The following is a 17355-nucleotide window of genomic DNA, read 5'->3' as shown; positions in this document are numbered from 1 at the left end:
TTCTGTCTCCTAGAGATGAACGTACTTTGGTGCGAAAAGTGCAAATCAATCCCAGAACAACAGCAAAGGACCTTGTGAAGATGCTGGAGGAAGCAGGTACAAAAGTATCTATATCCACAATAAAACAAGTACTATATCGACATAACCCGAAAGGCAGCTCACCAAGGAAGAAGCCACTGCTCCAAACATGCCATAAAAAAAGCCAGACTACGGTTTGCAACTGCACATGGGGACAAAGATTGTACTTTTTGGAGAAATGTCCTCTGGTCTGATGAAACAAAAATAGAACAGTTTGGCCATAATGACCATCGTTATGTTTGGAGGAAAAATGGGGGACGCTTGCAAGCCGAAGAACACTATCCCAACCGTGAAGCACGGAGGTGGCAGCATCATGTTGTGGGGGTGCTTTGCTGCAGAAGGGTCTGGTGCACTTCACAAAATAGATGGTATCATGAGGGAGGAAATTTAAGTGGATCGATTGAAGCAACATCTCAACACATCAGTCAGGAAGTTAAAACTTGGTCGCAAATGGGTCTTCCAAATGGACAATGACCCCAAGCATACTTCCAAAGTTGTGGCAAATGGCTTAAGGCCAACAAAGTCAAGGTATTGGTGTGGCCTTCATAAAGCCCTGACCTCACTCCTATAGAAAATGTGTGGGCAGAACTGAAAAAGCGTGTGCGAGCAAGTTACACCAGCTCTGCCATGAGGAATGGGCCACAATTCACCCAACTTATTGTGGGAAGCTTGTGGAAGGCTACCCAAAATGTTTGACCCAAGTTAAACAATTTAAAGGCAATGCTACCAAATACTTATTGAGTGTATGTAAACATCTGACCCACTGGGAATGTGATGAAAGAAATAAAAGCTGAAATAAATAATTCTCTCTACTATTATTCTGACATTTCACATTCTTAAAATAAAGTGGTGATCCTAACTGACCTAAAACAGGGAATTTCTTCGAGGATTAAACGTCAGGAATTGTGAAAAACTGAGTTTAAATTCATTTGGCTAAGGTATATGTAAACTTCCGACTTCAACTGAACCTTAAGAGTCGCAACAAAGCCTGTGTCGAAACACGTCCCCAAATCAATCAGGGAACGTCGGCCATTTTAAAAGCAAGCACATAATGTTTTGTTGCGACAAATGACTCCCTTATGTGTCTTAATTCTCTCTCCCATGCCGCCTCCGCTGCACCATGGCACATTAGCCAGACTTAGGCCCCGGAGACTATCTTAACTCAGTCTTGAATTTTTTTCACTCCCTTTTTTCCCGTTTGTATAAATGAAAAACAAATGCTCTATCAGGGGAAGAAAGGCAGGGGAGCGTGGCTCGCACCTCGTAGCCATGTCGACTTAATGAGTTGAATAACCTATTTACTTTAGAGCAGCCAGCCAAGGACTGTCTTGTCAATGCTCGGCTGGGGGACACAAGAGCTTGTCAGGCGGACTGGAGTTCATACTCCTCAACGATGCCATTGTGAAGAAAATTGAATAAATACTGTCAAAAAAATAACCTCACTATGAAAGTTAAGACGGGGAAGTGGCAAAAATGTTTGTGTTCAAAACGTATTTTGCGTGGCGAAAAAAAGAAAAATAGCATAATATGAAAATTAGACATATCCTCAGCTGTCTGTCCTTGTCGTTAAGTTTATGCTGCTATCTATTCTGAATAGAACTGAAACATTAGCGACACATTTTCCCTCTTTTCCTTTGACATTTTTTTCTGGCTCTAATGTGACAATGTGCCGATGGGATTCTTAATGAAGAGGCCTGCTTTTCAGTGCCTTCTTGAGAGCCATTAGGTGCTTTTAACACATTGCGCTAAGCTAATGGCAGTAATTGAAGTCAGCTGCTCTACTCTCTTACAAAGATACCCGGCAAATGTACCCGCATCTCAGTGACACAGGGAAAACAGTGAAGCACATTTGTTTGTGTGTGTGTGCCATGTTTGTGATTTGTGTGTTTTCTGTGTGTGTGCCATGTTTGTGTGTGTGTGTGCGCCATGTGTGTGTGTGTGTGTGTGTGTGTGTGTGTGTGTGTGTGTGTGTGTGTGAGAGAGAGCCATGTGTGTGTATTTGTGCCATGTTTGTGATTTGTGTGTGTGTGTGCCATGTTTGTGTGCCATGATTGTGTGTGTGATGTTTTGTGTGTGTGCCATGTTTGTGCCATGTTTGTGTGTGTGTGTGTTTGTCTGTGTGTGTGTGGACGTGTTTAACTTTTCTTGTGGGGACCAGAAGTCCCCACATGAATAGTAAACAAACAAACATTTGACCAACTGAGGACATTTTGTTGGTCCCCACAAGGTCAAGTGCTATTTCTAGGGGGTTTAGGGTTAAGGTTAAGATTAGTATTAGGGTTATGAGCTAGGGTTAGTTTTAGGGTTAGGTTTAGGAGCTAGGGTTAAGGTTAAGTTTTTGGGTTAAGGTTAGGGTTAAGGTTAGGGTTAGGGTAAAAGTATGGGTTCGAGTTAGGGTTAGGCAAAATAGGATTTGTATGGGACTGAATTGTGAGTCCCCACAAGGTTAGCTGTACAAGACTGTGTGTGTTTGTGTGTGTTTGTGCTTTTCGACACTTCAGATAGAGGTTAAATTGAAATGTAAAATGTAATTAAATAGTGATTAGCTCAGATCAGGTTGGAGAGGACTGTAGGTGGGGGGTGCTCTGTGATTGCAGTGCCAGCAGAGAGCCACAATGCAGACTGCAGGCCAGCCCCGATTCACAAAACGTACGAAAAATTACTATTCTTCAATAAAGTTTTTGGAAATGTTCTTACGTTTTTTTCCTATGCTTCTTAAGAAATTTGACTCTCAAAAATAATGTTCTTGGATTTCTTCTTGGAAATGTTCTTAATTCCAAGATACAGTGCCTTCCGAAAAATATTTACACACCTTGACTTTTTACACATTTTGTTGTGTTACAAGGTGTAATTAAAATGGATTTAATTGTCATTTGTTGTCAACGATCTACACAAAATACTCTGTCAAAGTGGAAGAAAATGTGTAAAAAATCTATGAAAAATAAATCACTAATAATGTTATCTTGAGTAGATAAGTATTCAACCACCTGAGTCAATACAAGTTAGAATCACCTTTGGCAGCGATTACAGTCTTTCTGGGTAAGTCTCTAAGATATTTGTTCACCTGGATTGTACAACATTATTCTTTGAAAAAATATCTTCAAGCTCTGTCAAGTTGGTTGTTGATCATTGTCATTTTCAATCTTGCCATAGATTTTCAAGTCTATTTAAGTTAAAACTATAGCTAGGCCACTCAGGAACATTCAATGTCGTTTTGTATATTTGGCCTTGTGTTTTAGGTTATTGTCCTGCTGAAAGGTGAATTTGTCTCCCAGTGTCTGTTGGAAAGCAGACTGAACCAGGTTTTCCTCTAGGATTTTGCCTGTGCTTAGCTCTATTCCATTTCTTTTTATCTTAAAAAGCTCCCTAGTCCTTGCCAATGACGAGCACATGATGCAGCCACATCCATGCTTGAAAATAATAACAGTGGTTCTCAGTGAAGTGTTGTGTTGGATTTGCCCCAAACATAATGCTTTGTATTCAGGACATAAAGTTAATTTCTTTGCCAAATGTTTTGCGGTTTTACTTTCGTGCCTTATTGGAAAATGGATGAATGTTTTGGAATATTTGTATTATGTACAGGCTTCCTTCTTTTCACTCTGTCATTGATGTTAGTATTGTGGAGTAACTACAATGTTGTTGATCCATCCTCCGTTTTCTCCTATCACAGCCATTAAACTCGGTCACTGTTTTAAAGTCACCATTGGCCTGATGGTGAAATCCGTGAGCGGTGTCCTTCCTCTCTGGCAACTGAGGAAGGAAGGACGTCTGTATCTTTGTAGTGACTGGCTGTATTGATACAGCATCCAATTTGTAACTTCACCATGCTCAACTGGATGTTCAAAGTATGCTTTTTTAATTGTATTTTTTATCTACCAATAGGTGCCCTTCTTTGCAAGGCATTGGAAAACCTCCCTGGTCTTTGAATCTGTGTTTGAAGTTCACTGCTCGACTGGCGGAACCTTACAGATAATTGTATGCGTCCATGCAACTTATTGTGTGTCTTGTTAAGTACATTTTTGGTCCTGAACTTATTTAGGCTTGCCATAAGTAAGGGGTTGAATACTTATTGACTCAAGACATTTCAGCTTTTCCTTTGAATTCATTTGTAAATATTTCTAAAAACATTATTCCACTTTGACATTATGGGATATTATGTGTATGTGTGGAAAAAGTTAAGGTGTGTGAATACTTTCTGAAGGCACTCTAGCTAAACCCTAAACCCTAAGCTAATTAAAACAATTGAACATGTTTCATTCACTCACAAACTTCATCTGAAAGTTTCAGTAGTGATTGTTTTAAACCCCAAAACATATTTTCGTACTGTCATCTTAGTAAGAAATGTGCGAGCATGATTGTCATTGCTAGCAATATCGCTATCTAGATCGGTTGCCTAGCGACAATCATCTAGAAGTTCGTAAGAAGATATTTGAGAAGTTCGTAAGAAAAATGTGAAATCTTAAGATATTGTTGAGGAATTGCACTTACGAACTTCTTTTTTTTATGAAGCTTCTTAAGTTTTTGTTGAAGTGTTTTGTGAATCTGGGCATGTCCAGACAACTGCAGCCAAAGCCATTCTCCAACTCCCACTGGTTCCGCAGCACCACTTCAGATTTGATTATACTCAAAGTCAAAATGGTCAGCACTGCAGCAGCCAAGGGGTTAGCAATGTGGCCAAGGTATTAGAGTAGCCAGGGAACTTCTCAGCTCCCCACAGCTGAGACAGGGCACCTCTCTCAGCATTGAACTGTCACTCATTATCAACCAATGGAGAGTAGTCATTCTCATCATGGACTTACACAGCACATAGCAGACAACAAAGCTATATTGGTTAGGGGGTATAGTAAACAAGAAGGTTACAGTGCAATCTGGGGGCAGATTTCAGGAATGACCATCAACATGACTTGTTGCAACTACAGAGGAAATTGTGACGCTATTGGCCCACTATCTCAATAGAGTTCTTCCCTCAAAGGTTATTCAAGTGTCTCTTCAGTCAAGCTGGACAAGCCACTAAAACAGGTCAAGTCATCTTTTGTCAATGCGGCTCAAATCAAGACAATAGCATGTCAACCTTGTCAGTTCTAGCCATTTCCCTTCCTCTTCGTGTGTATTTGGGGGCACAGTGCTGAGGTGTGCAGCACAGAATGTTGTCTCTTAAGTGTCGCTTTGTTTTGTCTTTAGTGCCGGGGTGGGCCGCACGGGCTGTTTCATCGTGATCGACGCTATGCTGGAGCGCATCAAGCACGAGAAGACAGTGGACATCTACGGCCACGTGACGCTGATGCGCGCCCAGCGGAACTACATGGTGCAGACGGAGGACCAGTACGTGTTCATCCACGACGCGCTCCAGGAAGCCGTCACATGCGGCACCACCGAAGTGCCCGCCCGAAACCTCTATGCCTACATCCAGAAGCTGACTGGGATCGAGGGCGGAGAGAACGTCACGGGCATGGAGCTGGAGTTCAAGGTGAGCTGGTCTGCGTTGTATTATTTCCATGGAATTTAATTTAAAAAAAATATAATTGGAAAAATCCACACAAAAATGCCATTTATTTTCAAGGGGAATTATTTTAGTACAGTGCATCTAGTTGTAAAAGTAGCTTGTACAGGAGGCTTACATGAGTAAGCATGCAATTATAAAAAATATATTGCAAAAGGAATAAATAAACTGATAAAGGGTGCAATGCTACAGACAAACAGCCAACTTAAAGATATTGGACAGCCTGGATGCTAACCCAAAACCAATGTGCTCCAGCTCATATCCTGCTTTATAGTTCCAAAGTGGCCATGCCGACAAAAGAGGAACTAGCTATATAAATAATATAAGAAAATAAATATTCTAGCAAGCGCCAGTAACTTTTTATGTCCAATTTTATCAGATCGCAAACATTAATTTCTTGTGTTTACTGAAAGTAAATAGTTTCATGTAAAAACCCCAACCCCCTTGTTCCAACCAACCCACCCGTCATAGTCAGCCAGTCTGCGGTGTGTTATATGTGCTGTATGTAATGCTTTTTGGCCTTGCTTGTCACGCACCCCTAAGAGATGATACAGGTTAGATTACCCATGGCCCTGTCCACATCGGGCTGGCTGCGGCATGAATCGTTTTGTTTAATCACAACATGCAATTCTTTGCTCCCCACTGCAAATCTGAGGACCAACAATAATTCCCTTGATTCTCCTTTACATACTTAAAGGGCAATTCCACCACTTTTCAACCTCATTTTCATTATCTCCAGCACAATACCAGTGTCTACATATGTGAAAACGGCACATTTATACATTTTATAGAAAAAAATATCAAGTAAAAAAGTTATACCCGATGACATCATCAAAAGTTGAAACATTTAAAACTCATTGCCGGTTTAGAAAATACCCATTTTCTTTAACTTTTAATGCTACCATTTGATGTCGAAGAGAAGCATTTTTGGGGCCTTTCTTCTTATCTTTTCAACCACAGATCATAGAAACGCAGTGTTTTCACATATGTAGACACTGGTTTGGTGCTGGAGATGATGAATATGAGGTTGAAAAGTGTAGCCTTTTCCCGTTCAGAATGTTTGGCAGCCGAGAACCCATAATCCTAATAAGTCCTTCCCTCACTTTTGCCAGCATTATATTACACAAGCCCCCTGTTTTTAATGTCAACCACAAGCCAGACTCTAGGGAAATAAAGGAGAGAGCTGCATTAGCCAGCAGTCACCTAAAGGCAGTGCTTCTTATCTTCCTCTCTGCAGCGTTTAGCCAACACTAAAGCCCATACCTCGCGATTCATCAGTGCCAATCTCCCCTGCAACAAGTTCAAGAACCGCCTTGTGAACATAATGCCATACGAGTCCACGCGAGTGTGTCTTCAGCCAATCCGAGGGGTGGAGGGCTCCGACTACATCAATGCCAGTTTCATTGATGGATACAGGTGACGAGAGCTTCTTTCAACATGTTGACCAACTGAGACTCATAGTAGTCCACTTTTACCTTGTATTTTGTGATACTGAATATTTGTATATTGTTTCAGGCAACAGAAAGCCTATATTGCCACGCAAGGGCCGCTAGCGGAGACGACAGAGGACTTCTGGAGGATGCTCTGGGAGCATAACTCCACCATCGTAGTCATGCTAACGAAGCTCAGAGAAATGGGCAGGGTATGTTATGCTAAACTATGTTGTTTCTGTGCATTCTGTTGGCCATGCTGCTACTACTTTAACATGATAACATAACCGACGATACATATAGAAATGAACTATGCGAACATGCTAAATAAATTGAATTCAGACCAACAATGGGCTATCGTAAACAGCATGTACAGCCACACTCTGCTGGAATTCCATTGTACCGTATGAGGTAATCTCACTCATGGGGTTTGTTTCTGTTGTTTTTCCCCCGCTGCAGGAAAAATGCCACCAGTATTGGCCAGCAGAGAGGTCGGCCAGATACCAGTACTTTGTGGTGGACCCCATGGCTGAGTACAACATGCCCCAGTACATCCTGAGAGAGTTCAAAGTGACTGACGCCAGGGTAAGTACTATACTGTTGTACACCCGTCTTTTACTGTCCAAACGCTCACTGAGATTTGACAGTGCTATGAAGCGTTCCTGACTTTGTAGTTTTTGTCAAAATATATCAGATTCGTTGTTTATTGTGTGGAGTTTGGTCAAACGCATAAATCTGTCTACTTTGAAGTTTTTGTCTTTGAATATCTCTGCCTCTGTTTCATGATAAAAACTTGGCAGCACCCGCTACCATTTCTTTGAGCCATTTGATTTTAACGGTTCAGATTGAGACTTGGACTGACAGTTGGCCGACTCCTACTGTGCAGTAGTCCTCAAGCCAACATCTGGGACCCATATCAAATAAGTTGTTTATACCGAACTGGAGGTTTTTAAATGAATATATGCATAAATATATTTGAGGGAATTATGACATGTGTCAAAGGTGTAAAAACAAATACGGCACATGGCAGCCTTGAGCCGCTGGGACTTAATTCCATCAAAGGCTTACACTGATAAATGGTGCAGGCTTCTCCTTTGTAGTGTGTGTTACACTGGAACCTCAATGGGATTGCTTCCCCTTATCAAAGGGATACAATATCACTTAACTAATGCACACCCTCAAAGACAGCTTTTCACGAGCCTGCCAAAGCTCAGGCACATCAAAGGACTTAGCGTCTTTAGTATTCATATTTTAATACATTCAGGTGAAAATTACAGATATCTTTAGTAACAAACACCTGTCTCTGGTGCTTATAACTTTGTGCCTCGGGGCTCCCTGATTCGTTAATGACCGATATTGATATCTTCAATAGAAAAGCACACAAAAGCCAGCGTCATTACTGAGGCATATTGAGATCGTCCGTTTTCTTTTTTTCCCTTGACTATCTTCTTATGTGGCCTGTTTGTCAAGTGCTATGTGCAGGTTGTCTTGACTTCATCCTCTTGGCTTGACGTTCCCATTCAAGTGAACACACTGTATTCTCTCTCCCTATTTGTCCAGGACGGACAGTCACGGACGGTAAGGCAGTTTCAGTTTACAGACTGGCCCGAGCAAGGAGTGCCAAAATCGGGAGAGGGCTTCATCGATTTCATTGGCCAAGTTCATAAAACAAAAGAACAGTTTGGCCAAGATGGGCCTATATCAGTCCATTGTAGGTGAGGAGCCACATTCAAAACAATATTTTATGGAGTTTTATATAATTTACAAACAGTTTATAATGATAAGCAAGTACAATAACACACCACAACGTTTAATGGTATTTAAAAGATTTAGCTCAACTTGCAGTGGAAACAGTGGTGCTTAACTTTGATCTTACCAGGATAAAAGATCAGATTAAAGATCTATCCACACATTAAATTAGCTCCCAGACACCCCACAGCAGACCTGTGAGATATCATGGCAAGTGGGGAACATTAATATATAAACAGTCTCGTGAACAAAGACAAATAATGCAGTTAGTTTATAAATAGTCTAGTCTAGATTGTGTTGTTTTGTCTAGACTATGTTGTTTTGACGAGGCTGTTTTGTCTGGTCATGTGTTGTTTAGTCTGGTCATGTGTTGTTTAGTCTGGTCATGTGTTGTTTAGTCTGGTCATGTGTTGTTTAGTCTGGGCATGTGTTGTTTTGTCTGGTCATGTGGTGTTGTCTGGTCATGTGGTGTTTTGTCTAGACTGTCATGTTTTGTCTGGTCATGTGGTGTTTTGTCTGGTCATGTGGTGTTTTGTCTGGTCATGTGGTGTTTTGTCAGGTCAGCTTGGAGGTTCTCAGACTGTTTATTTTCTGTCTGATTATCTTTTGATTGTTTCTCGCAGTGCGGGTGTGGGTAGGACCGGTGTCTTCATCACCCTCAGCATCGTATTAGAGCGGATGAGGTACGAGGGCGTGGTGGATATCTTCCAAACAGTGAAAATGCTCCGGACACAGAGACCAGCCATGGTGCAGACAGAGGTGAGATACCCTTTTTACCTGTAATCTCCACACCTCTCACCTTATGGAGGACAACCAAACATGATACATAACCTACCTACCTACCACACTATACACTGACTATACCGAACATTAGGAACACCTTCCTAATATTGAGTTGCGCCCCCCCCTTTTCACTCAAAACAGCCTCAATTCTTTGGGGCATGGACTCTACAAGGTGTTGAAAGTGTTCCAAAGGGATGATGGCACATTTTGACATCAATGCTTCCCATTGTTGTATCAAGTTAGCTGGATGTCCTTTGGGTGGTGGACCATTCTTGATACACACGGGAAACTGTTGAGCATGAAAAACCCAGCAGCATTGCAGCTCTTGACACAAACCCCTGCTCCTGGCACCTACAGTGAGGGAAAAAAGTATTTGATCCCCTGCTGATTTTGTACATTTGCCCACTGACAAAGAAATGATCAATCTATAATTTTAATGGTAGGTTTATTTGAACAGAAAGACACAGAATAACAACCAGAAAATCCAGAAAACGCATGTCAAAAATGTTATAAAATGATTTGCATTTTAATGGAGGGAAATAAGTATTTGACCCCTCTGCAAAACATGACTTAGTACTTGGTGGCAAAACCCTTGTTGGCAATCACAGAGGTCAGACGTTTCTTGTAGTTGGCCACCAGGTTTACACACATCTCAGGAGGGATTTTGTCCCACTCCTCTTTGCAGATCTTCTCCAAGTCATTAAGGTTTCGAGGCTGACGTTTGGCAACTCGAACATTCAGCTCCCTCCACAGATTTTCTATGGGATTAAGGTCTGGAGACTGGCTAGGCCACTCCAGGACCTTAATGTGCTTCTTCTTGAGCCACTCCTTTGTTGCCTTGGCCGTGTGTTTTGGGTCATTGTCATGCTGGAATACCCATCCACGACCCATTTTCAATGCACTGGCTGAGGGAAGGAGGTTCTCACCCGAGATTTGATGGTATATGGCCCTGTCTATCGTCCCTTTGATGCGGTGAAGTTGTCCTGTCCCCTTAGCAGAAAAACACCCCCAAAGCATAATGTTTCCACCTCCATGTTTGACGGTGGGGATGGTGTTCTTGGGGTCATAGGCAGCATTTATCCTCCTCCAAACACGGCGAGTTGAGTTGATGCCAAAGAGCTCCATTTTGGTCTCATCTGACCACAACACTTTCACCCAGTTGTCCTCTGAATCATTCAGATGTTCATTGGCAAACTTCAGATGGGCATGTATATGTGCTTTCTTGAGCAGGGGGATCTTGCGGGCGCTGCAGGATTTCAGTCCTTCACGGCGTAGTGTGTTACCAATTGTTTTCTTGGTGACTATGGTCCCAGCTGCCTTGAGATCATTGACAAGATCCTCCCGTGTAGTTCTGGGCTGATTCCTCACCGTTCTCATGATCATTGCAACTCCACAAGGTGAGATCTTGCATGGAGCCCCAGGCCGAGGGAGATTGACAGTTCTTTTGTGTTTCTTCCATTTGTAAATAATAGCACCAACTGTTGTCACCTTCTCACCAAGCTGCTTGGCGATGGTCTTGTAGCCCATTCCAGCCTTGTGTAGGTCTACAATCTTGTCCCTGACATCCTTGGAGAGCTCTTTGGTCTTGGCCATGGTGGAGAGTTTGGAATCTGATTGATTAATTGCTTCTGTGGACAGGTGTCTTTTATACAGGTAACAAGCTGAGATTAGGAGCACTCCCTTTAAGAGTGTGCTCCTAATCTCAGCTCGTTACCCGTATAAAAGACACCTGGGAGCCAGAAATCTTTCTGATTGAGAGGGGGTCAAATACTTATTTCCCTCATTAAAATGCAAATCAATTTATAACATTTTTGACATGCGTTTTTCTGGATTTTTTTGTTGTTATTCTGTCTCTCACTGTTCAAATAATCCTACCATTAAAATTATAGACTGATCATTTCTTTGTCAGTGGGCAAATGTACAAAATCAGCAGGGGATCAAATACTTTTTTCCCTCACTGTACTACCATACCCCGTTCAAAGGCACTTACATTTTTTGTCTTGCCCATTCACCCTCTGAATTGCACACATGCACAATCCATATCTCAAGGCTTAAAAATCCTTCTTTAACCTGTCACCTCCCCTTCATTTATGCTGATTGAAGTGGATTTAACAAGTGACATCAATAAGGGATCATAGCTTTCACCTAGTCAGCCTATGTCATTGAAAAAAAAAAAGATGTCATGAATGTTTTGTACAATCAGTGTATACTATTAACTATTAGGCAGGTAACAACCCACAGTTATTTATAAGTAGTACGTCTCAAATTTACCATGTACTGGGTTGAGCAAACAACCCACAGCACCACACACTTAGCATTTAAACGGAACACACAGGATTATCCTTGAATTGAAATGACTGCAGTTACCCAGCACAGTGAATTATCAACATAATCTGTGCACTTCAGGTAGCTACTTCTCTACTGTTACATGGTGAAGTCAGCAGTCATATTGAGTCAGTCAGCAGTCATATTTCCTCTGTGTTTTCAATCCAAGACTCTATACAAATTGATGCTGATGAGATACAGAATTCCACTTGCCGTCTACAAAATATCCTTTGAATGGATGACAGACAACTGTTTCCAAGATCTATTGAAAAGATACACAATAGCTTACAAGTGGCTCTCTGAAATTGCTTAAAAGCAGCAATCTTCTACTCTGTGGTGAACTAAGAACGTTTTTATTTATCTCATTTCTGAGCAGCGGCAAATGAAAATGTGAACGTGGCAGACGGAGAAAGAGAGAATGATTGAGGCCATGGAAACTAAAGATCATACATATGGACAGAGAGAGAAAAGAAAGACAGCGAGACAGACAGATAAATAAATGAATAGGACCTGGTTGGAAAATGGTGACAAACATTTTGGACCAATGTCTAATTTTCTTTCTCTCCTTTCTCCTCAGGATCAATACCAGTTCTGTTACAGAGCTGGCTTGGAATACCTTGGAAGCTTTGACCACTATGCAACGTAAGAGTCCCTGTCCCGGAGGAAAAGCAGAAGGCCCTTGGACAACCCCAGCGAGCCTCTCTTCTGAGCCATAATTTCCTGCTTGAGAAAGTACTTCTTAACTCCTAACTAAAGACTCAATTTAGGCCTAGATTCAATCAGATCAAGTGTTAACCGGCGATAGCAGACACCCGCATCGCAGATGTTTTGGCGGTGTCGGAGGTGGAACTGCGTTGGAGCAGTCAAATTGGTGAGCAGCTGCTCTTGTGATCATTGTCACGAAGCCACACCCACCCCACTTGCATTAGAAGTTCAGAGCGAGAAAGTGTAGGCTATATATAAATAATTACACTCAAATAGAAAAATCAGTAAAGTAAATAATGAGGGTTTCTATCATCATAATGGTGTAGATTCCATCTCACATTCCAGTGTTCCAACTTGTAAACAAGGCTGCATTGGAATTCTGTTAATGCGACTCCATGCAGCCCATGGCAATGCCCACTTTAGGTATAATGCCAGGAGCCACTTGTGGATTTGACAGCTCTAATGCATTTCCACCTCCAACACCGTCAAAACAACCACTACACGGATGTCGGCTAAAGCGGATCTGATTGAATAGAGCCCTAAGTGTTAGATGTGAGACACAAAAATTTCAAAAAATTCGTAAAGATTATTCCTGGAGGACCAAGTGTTTCCCAAAACCCATGGAACTCATCCTGACACGGGAAACAGAGAGGGAATCCTGACTGTTGAAGCATCTTATGGAATTATTTTTTTTCTGTTGCTTCAAGGATTCGTCTTGGGTTAAAAAAACTGAAAGAAACAAACAAAATAACACAACGTACTATTACATCAACAAGTAATGCATCATATTACGAACCACCAGAGAGAGAAATGGAGGCACACAGAATGGCTTAAAACTTGATGCACATTGTAAAGAGACATTTCTGTTCCACAATCAAACTACACAGAGACATCTATCCATTGAAAAAGAAGACACCAGTGCTTGGTCCACTATGAAAAAAATACCCCGTTTCCTGTCGCAACGTTCATCATTTAAAGAATTGGGGGGGAAAGGGGGAATGTTTAAAGATATATGAAACAAATAAAACCTATTGATTTAGTTTTTTAGTACTTTATTATACAGTTGATATGTGCTTTATTTTAAACTGTGTGAAATTTGATTTTTTTTTAACAAAACGTATCACTCGAAAAAGTGAATCAAACAAAGTATTTGCGTAATCGTTCACTTTTCTCTTCCGAGTATTTTTTTAAGCTGTAGAACTGTTCTAATGTATGCACCGTCATGCAGAGAAAGTCTTTGCTCTTTTAGTTTTTCTTGCAAATTTTGGGGGTTTGTTTGTCTCAATATGTGCAGTCCTGTATTCACACTACCAAATGTTGACTTTGTTACAGGGTTTTTTAGTTTTTTCTTATTTGTCCAATATCGGATACACAATAACTTACTTACACACTCATGCGATAAACTGGGGCTTTGTGGAATCAACAGGGATGAGCAAAGTATGAAGTTGCTGCTACCGATTATCTTAGTTCTTCCATGTTAGAATGAAGGTAAAAGATGAGCACCTGATGGATAAGATACATGATATACATATTTATGGTATATAGAAGATGACAGATATGAATGATATATTAATTATAATATGATCATAACCTATAACATATGTATACTGAAATAAAGTACATATATAAAACGAATGGATTGTATATGAAAGCTTCCACAATGAGGTGTCTATACTTTGGGGGAAATTAAGAGATTTTTCACTGGAATGCACATCAGTAGGACAAAACGTATTCTGATTCAATGCATATTTTCTTGTGCAATAAATAGGTATATTATGAATAGGGTTCATATGGATACTTTGTTAGTCAAGACGTTGTTGTGGTGAGGCATGTAGGTGGGGAATGTGTCACTCGACGTATCACCAGTGCATTTAGATACGCTCATAAAGTTTGTAGTTCCATAGCAGGGGGTCGCTTAGACTAAGTCAATGTTCCATACACTAGGACAAGGTACAACGACGTCACTTTCTTCTTGAGGTGTTCAAACGCTCAAAAGCGTAACATGTTTTCATTTTGCATTTAGAGTGCCTTATATTTCTGTCTTTTTATAACGTTCATTTAACACATTATTGTAATATTTGAGTAGTCCACGCATATAGTACATATAACTGTATATTTAATTTTTATCTTAAGTATTCATTTGTTACATAATATGAAATTATATATGCAAATGCGTACATGGCAAGGCTTTCTATTTTCAGTTTCTGTGGCCTTCTTGTGGCTCAGTGAAAATAATTAAAAAAAATAGCATTCTATGGGAAGGAGACCGATGTTTACCCCCCCCATTCGCATTGTCCTTTTGTACTCATTTCAAGTTCTTAAATCTATAAAAAGATCCAGCACTTAATTGGGATAGATGTATATTCAAAGATAGGCAAGCAGTCAATGTGCATTTTAAACAAACTAGGACTATTAAGAATGTTAGGAAAATTAAGGGAGTCAAAGCCAAATGCCTGTTGTCAACAAAGACATGCATCATGGGACAATTAGCGGAGTCCATGAGCTTTTACTGACCTTAACAGTGAAAAGCACTTTATCTATTTCCAATGAGTCAAACGGACTCCAGCAAACGGACAGTGTACAGTATATAGACACTCAGCCAAAGGGTCCCTCCACTATGCCTTAGGCTGGAAAGTATTAGACTGATACATGTATTTGCAATTATAAACAGTTGCAGAAATATACAAACTGTTGGACCAGTTAGTGTTACAAATCTGACAATACTTAATTGTGTTTTACATCTGCTAGTGCGGAAGATGTACAGTACCAGTCGGAGTTTGGACACAGCTACTCATTCAAGGTTTTTCTTTATTTGTATTATTTTCTACATTGTAGAATAATAGTGAAGACATCAACACTATGAAATAACACATATGGAATCATGTAGTATCCAAAAAATTGTTAAACAAATCAAAATATTTTTTAGATTTTAGATTCTTCAAAGTCGCCACCCTTTGCCTTGATGACAGCTTTGCACACGCTTGACATTCTCTCAACCAGCTTCACCTGGAATGCTTTTCCAACCGTCTTGAAGGAGTTCCCACATATGCTGAGCACTTGTTGGCTGCTTTTCCTTCACTCTGCAGTCCAACTCATCCCAAACCATCTCAATTGGGTTGAGGTCGGGTGATTGTGAAGGTCAGGTCATCGGATGCAGGACTACATCACTCTCATTCTTGTTTAAATTGCCCTTACACAGCCTGGAGGTGTGTTGCGTCATTTGCTGTTAAAAAAACCAAATTATAGTCCCACTAAGCTCAAACCAGATGAGATGGTATATCGCTACAGAATGCTGTGGTAGCCATGCTGTTTAAGTGTGCCTTGAATTCTAAATAAATCACAGACAGTGTCACCAGCAAAGCACCCCCACACCATCAGACCTCCTCCTCCATGCTTCACGGTGGGAACCACACATGCGGAGATCATCCGTTCACCTACTCTGTGTCTCACAAAGACACAGCTGTTGGAACTAAAAATCTCAAATTTGGACTCATCAGACCAAAGGACAGATTTACACCTGTCTAATGTCCATTGCTCATCATTCTTGGCCCAAGCAAATCTCTTCTTGTTGGTGTCCTTTAGTAGTGGTTTATTTGCAACAATTCGAACATGAAGGCCTGATTCACACTGGCTCCTCTAAATAGTTGATGTTGAGATGTGTCTGTTTCTTGAACTCTGTGAAGCATTTATTTGGGCTGCAATTTCTGAGGCTGGTAACTCTAATGAATGTATCCTCTGCAGCAGAGGTAACTGTGGGTCTTCCTTTCCTGTGGCGGTAGATCCAGTTTCATCATAGTGCTTGATGGTTTTTGCGACTGCACTTGAAGAAACTTTAAAAGTTCTTGAATTGTTTTCTCTTTGCTTATTTGAGCTGTTCATGCCATAATATGGACTTGGTCTTTTACCATCTAGGGCTATCTTCTGTATGCCACCCCTACCTTGTCACAACACAACTGATTGGCTCAAACACATCAAGAAGGAAAGAAATTCCACAAATGAACTTTTAACAAGGCACACCGGTTAATTGAAATGCATCCCAGGTGACTACCTCATGAAGCTGGTTGAGAGAATACCAAAGTGTGCAAAGCTGTCAAGGCAAAGAGTGTCTACTGTAAAGAGTTTATTTAACACTTTTTTTTGGTTACTAGATGAGTCCATATGTGTTATTTCAAAGATTTGATGTCTTCAGCATTTTTTCAAAAATTTAGAAATAGTAAAAATAAAGAATGAGTTGGTGTATCCAAACTTTTAATTACGTTTTTTGGGTTGAGGACACAACATATAATTTGGACCCCACATTTATTTGACCCTCGTGCTCTTTGATGGCTTTGTGGATGTGCATTCCAGGTGCTTTCTTTCCCTTTTAATTTCAAGCAGCTAAATTGTTTAGTTTTTTAAAATTAGTTGCTTTTTTTCAACTCTTTTGTCATTACCGTATAAAAGTGCTATTATTATTTAACCTCGATGCCATATTTTATGTACTTAGTTCAGCAGTCTGTGCACATTAACTGATCCACAACTTTTATTTTGTTTTCCCATCTTGATTTTTTTATTTCAATTATGCATGGTGAAACATTGCAGAATGGCCGCAGCCGGCCTAATAGGAAGAATTGCACTTTCTTTATCTTTGTACTATGCACTGCCCTATTGATTCTGAACCCAATAATATATTACTTGAACCCATCTGTAAGAATCTCCTTCAACGTTCACTTTGTGTGTATGTAAATAACACATAAAAAGGATCGACTTTGAAAAAGACAAAAAAAAAGTTTGTGGAAAAAAAGC

At 40.5% G+C, this 17355-nt stretch overlaps 1 protein-coding gene across 47 annotated transcripts in view; it reads left to right on the top strand.

Moving 5' to 3' along the window:
• LOC106608606 (receptor-type tyrosine-protein phosphatase delta) overlaps positions 1–14205 on the top strand; it is a 656301-nt gene extending 642096 nt beyond the window's left edge. For all 47 annotated transcript variants that reach the window (XM_045721640.1, XM_045721639.1, XM_045721669.1 and 44 more), the window contains 7 exons: positions 5260–5545; positions 6816–6994; positions 7094–7220; positions 7468–7593; positions 8569–8723; positions 9381–9516; positions 12443–14205. In XM_045721640.1, coding sequence (XP_045577596.1) covers positions 5260–5545; positions 6816–6994; positions 7094–7220; positions 7468–7593; positions 8569–8723; positions 9381–9516; positions 12443–12511 — 1078 coding nt within the window. In that variant the 3' untranslated portion in view covers positions 12512–14205. The remainder of the gene's footprint in view (positions 1–5259; positions 5546–6815; positions 6995–7093; positions 7221–7467; positions 7594–8568; positions 8724–9380; positions 9517–12442) is intronic.
• Positions 14206–17355: the final 3150 nt, after the last annotated feature.

The sequence above is a fragment of the Salmo salar genome, chromosome ssa07 (genome assembly GCF_905237065.1).
Source record: "Salmo salar chromosome ssa07, Ssal_v3.1, whole genome shotgun sequence".
NCBI classification, from domain to species: domain Eukaryota; kingdom Metazoa; phylum Chordata; class Actinopteri; order Salmoniformes; family Salmonidae; genus Salmo; species Salmo salar.
Note: the sequence above shows the minus strand (reverse complement) of the source record. Positions and strands in the feature narration are given on the sequence as shown.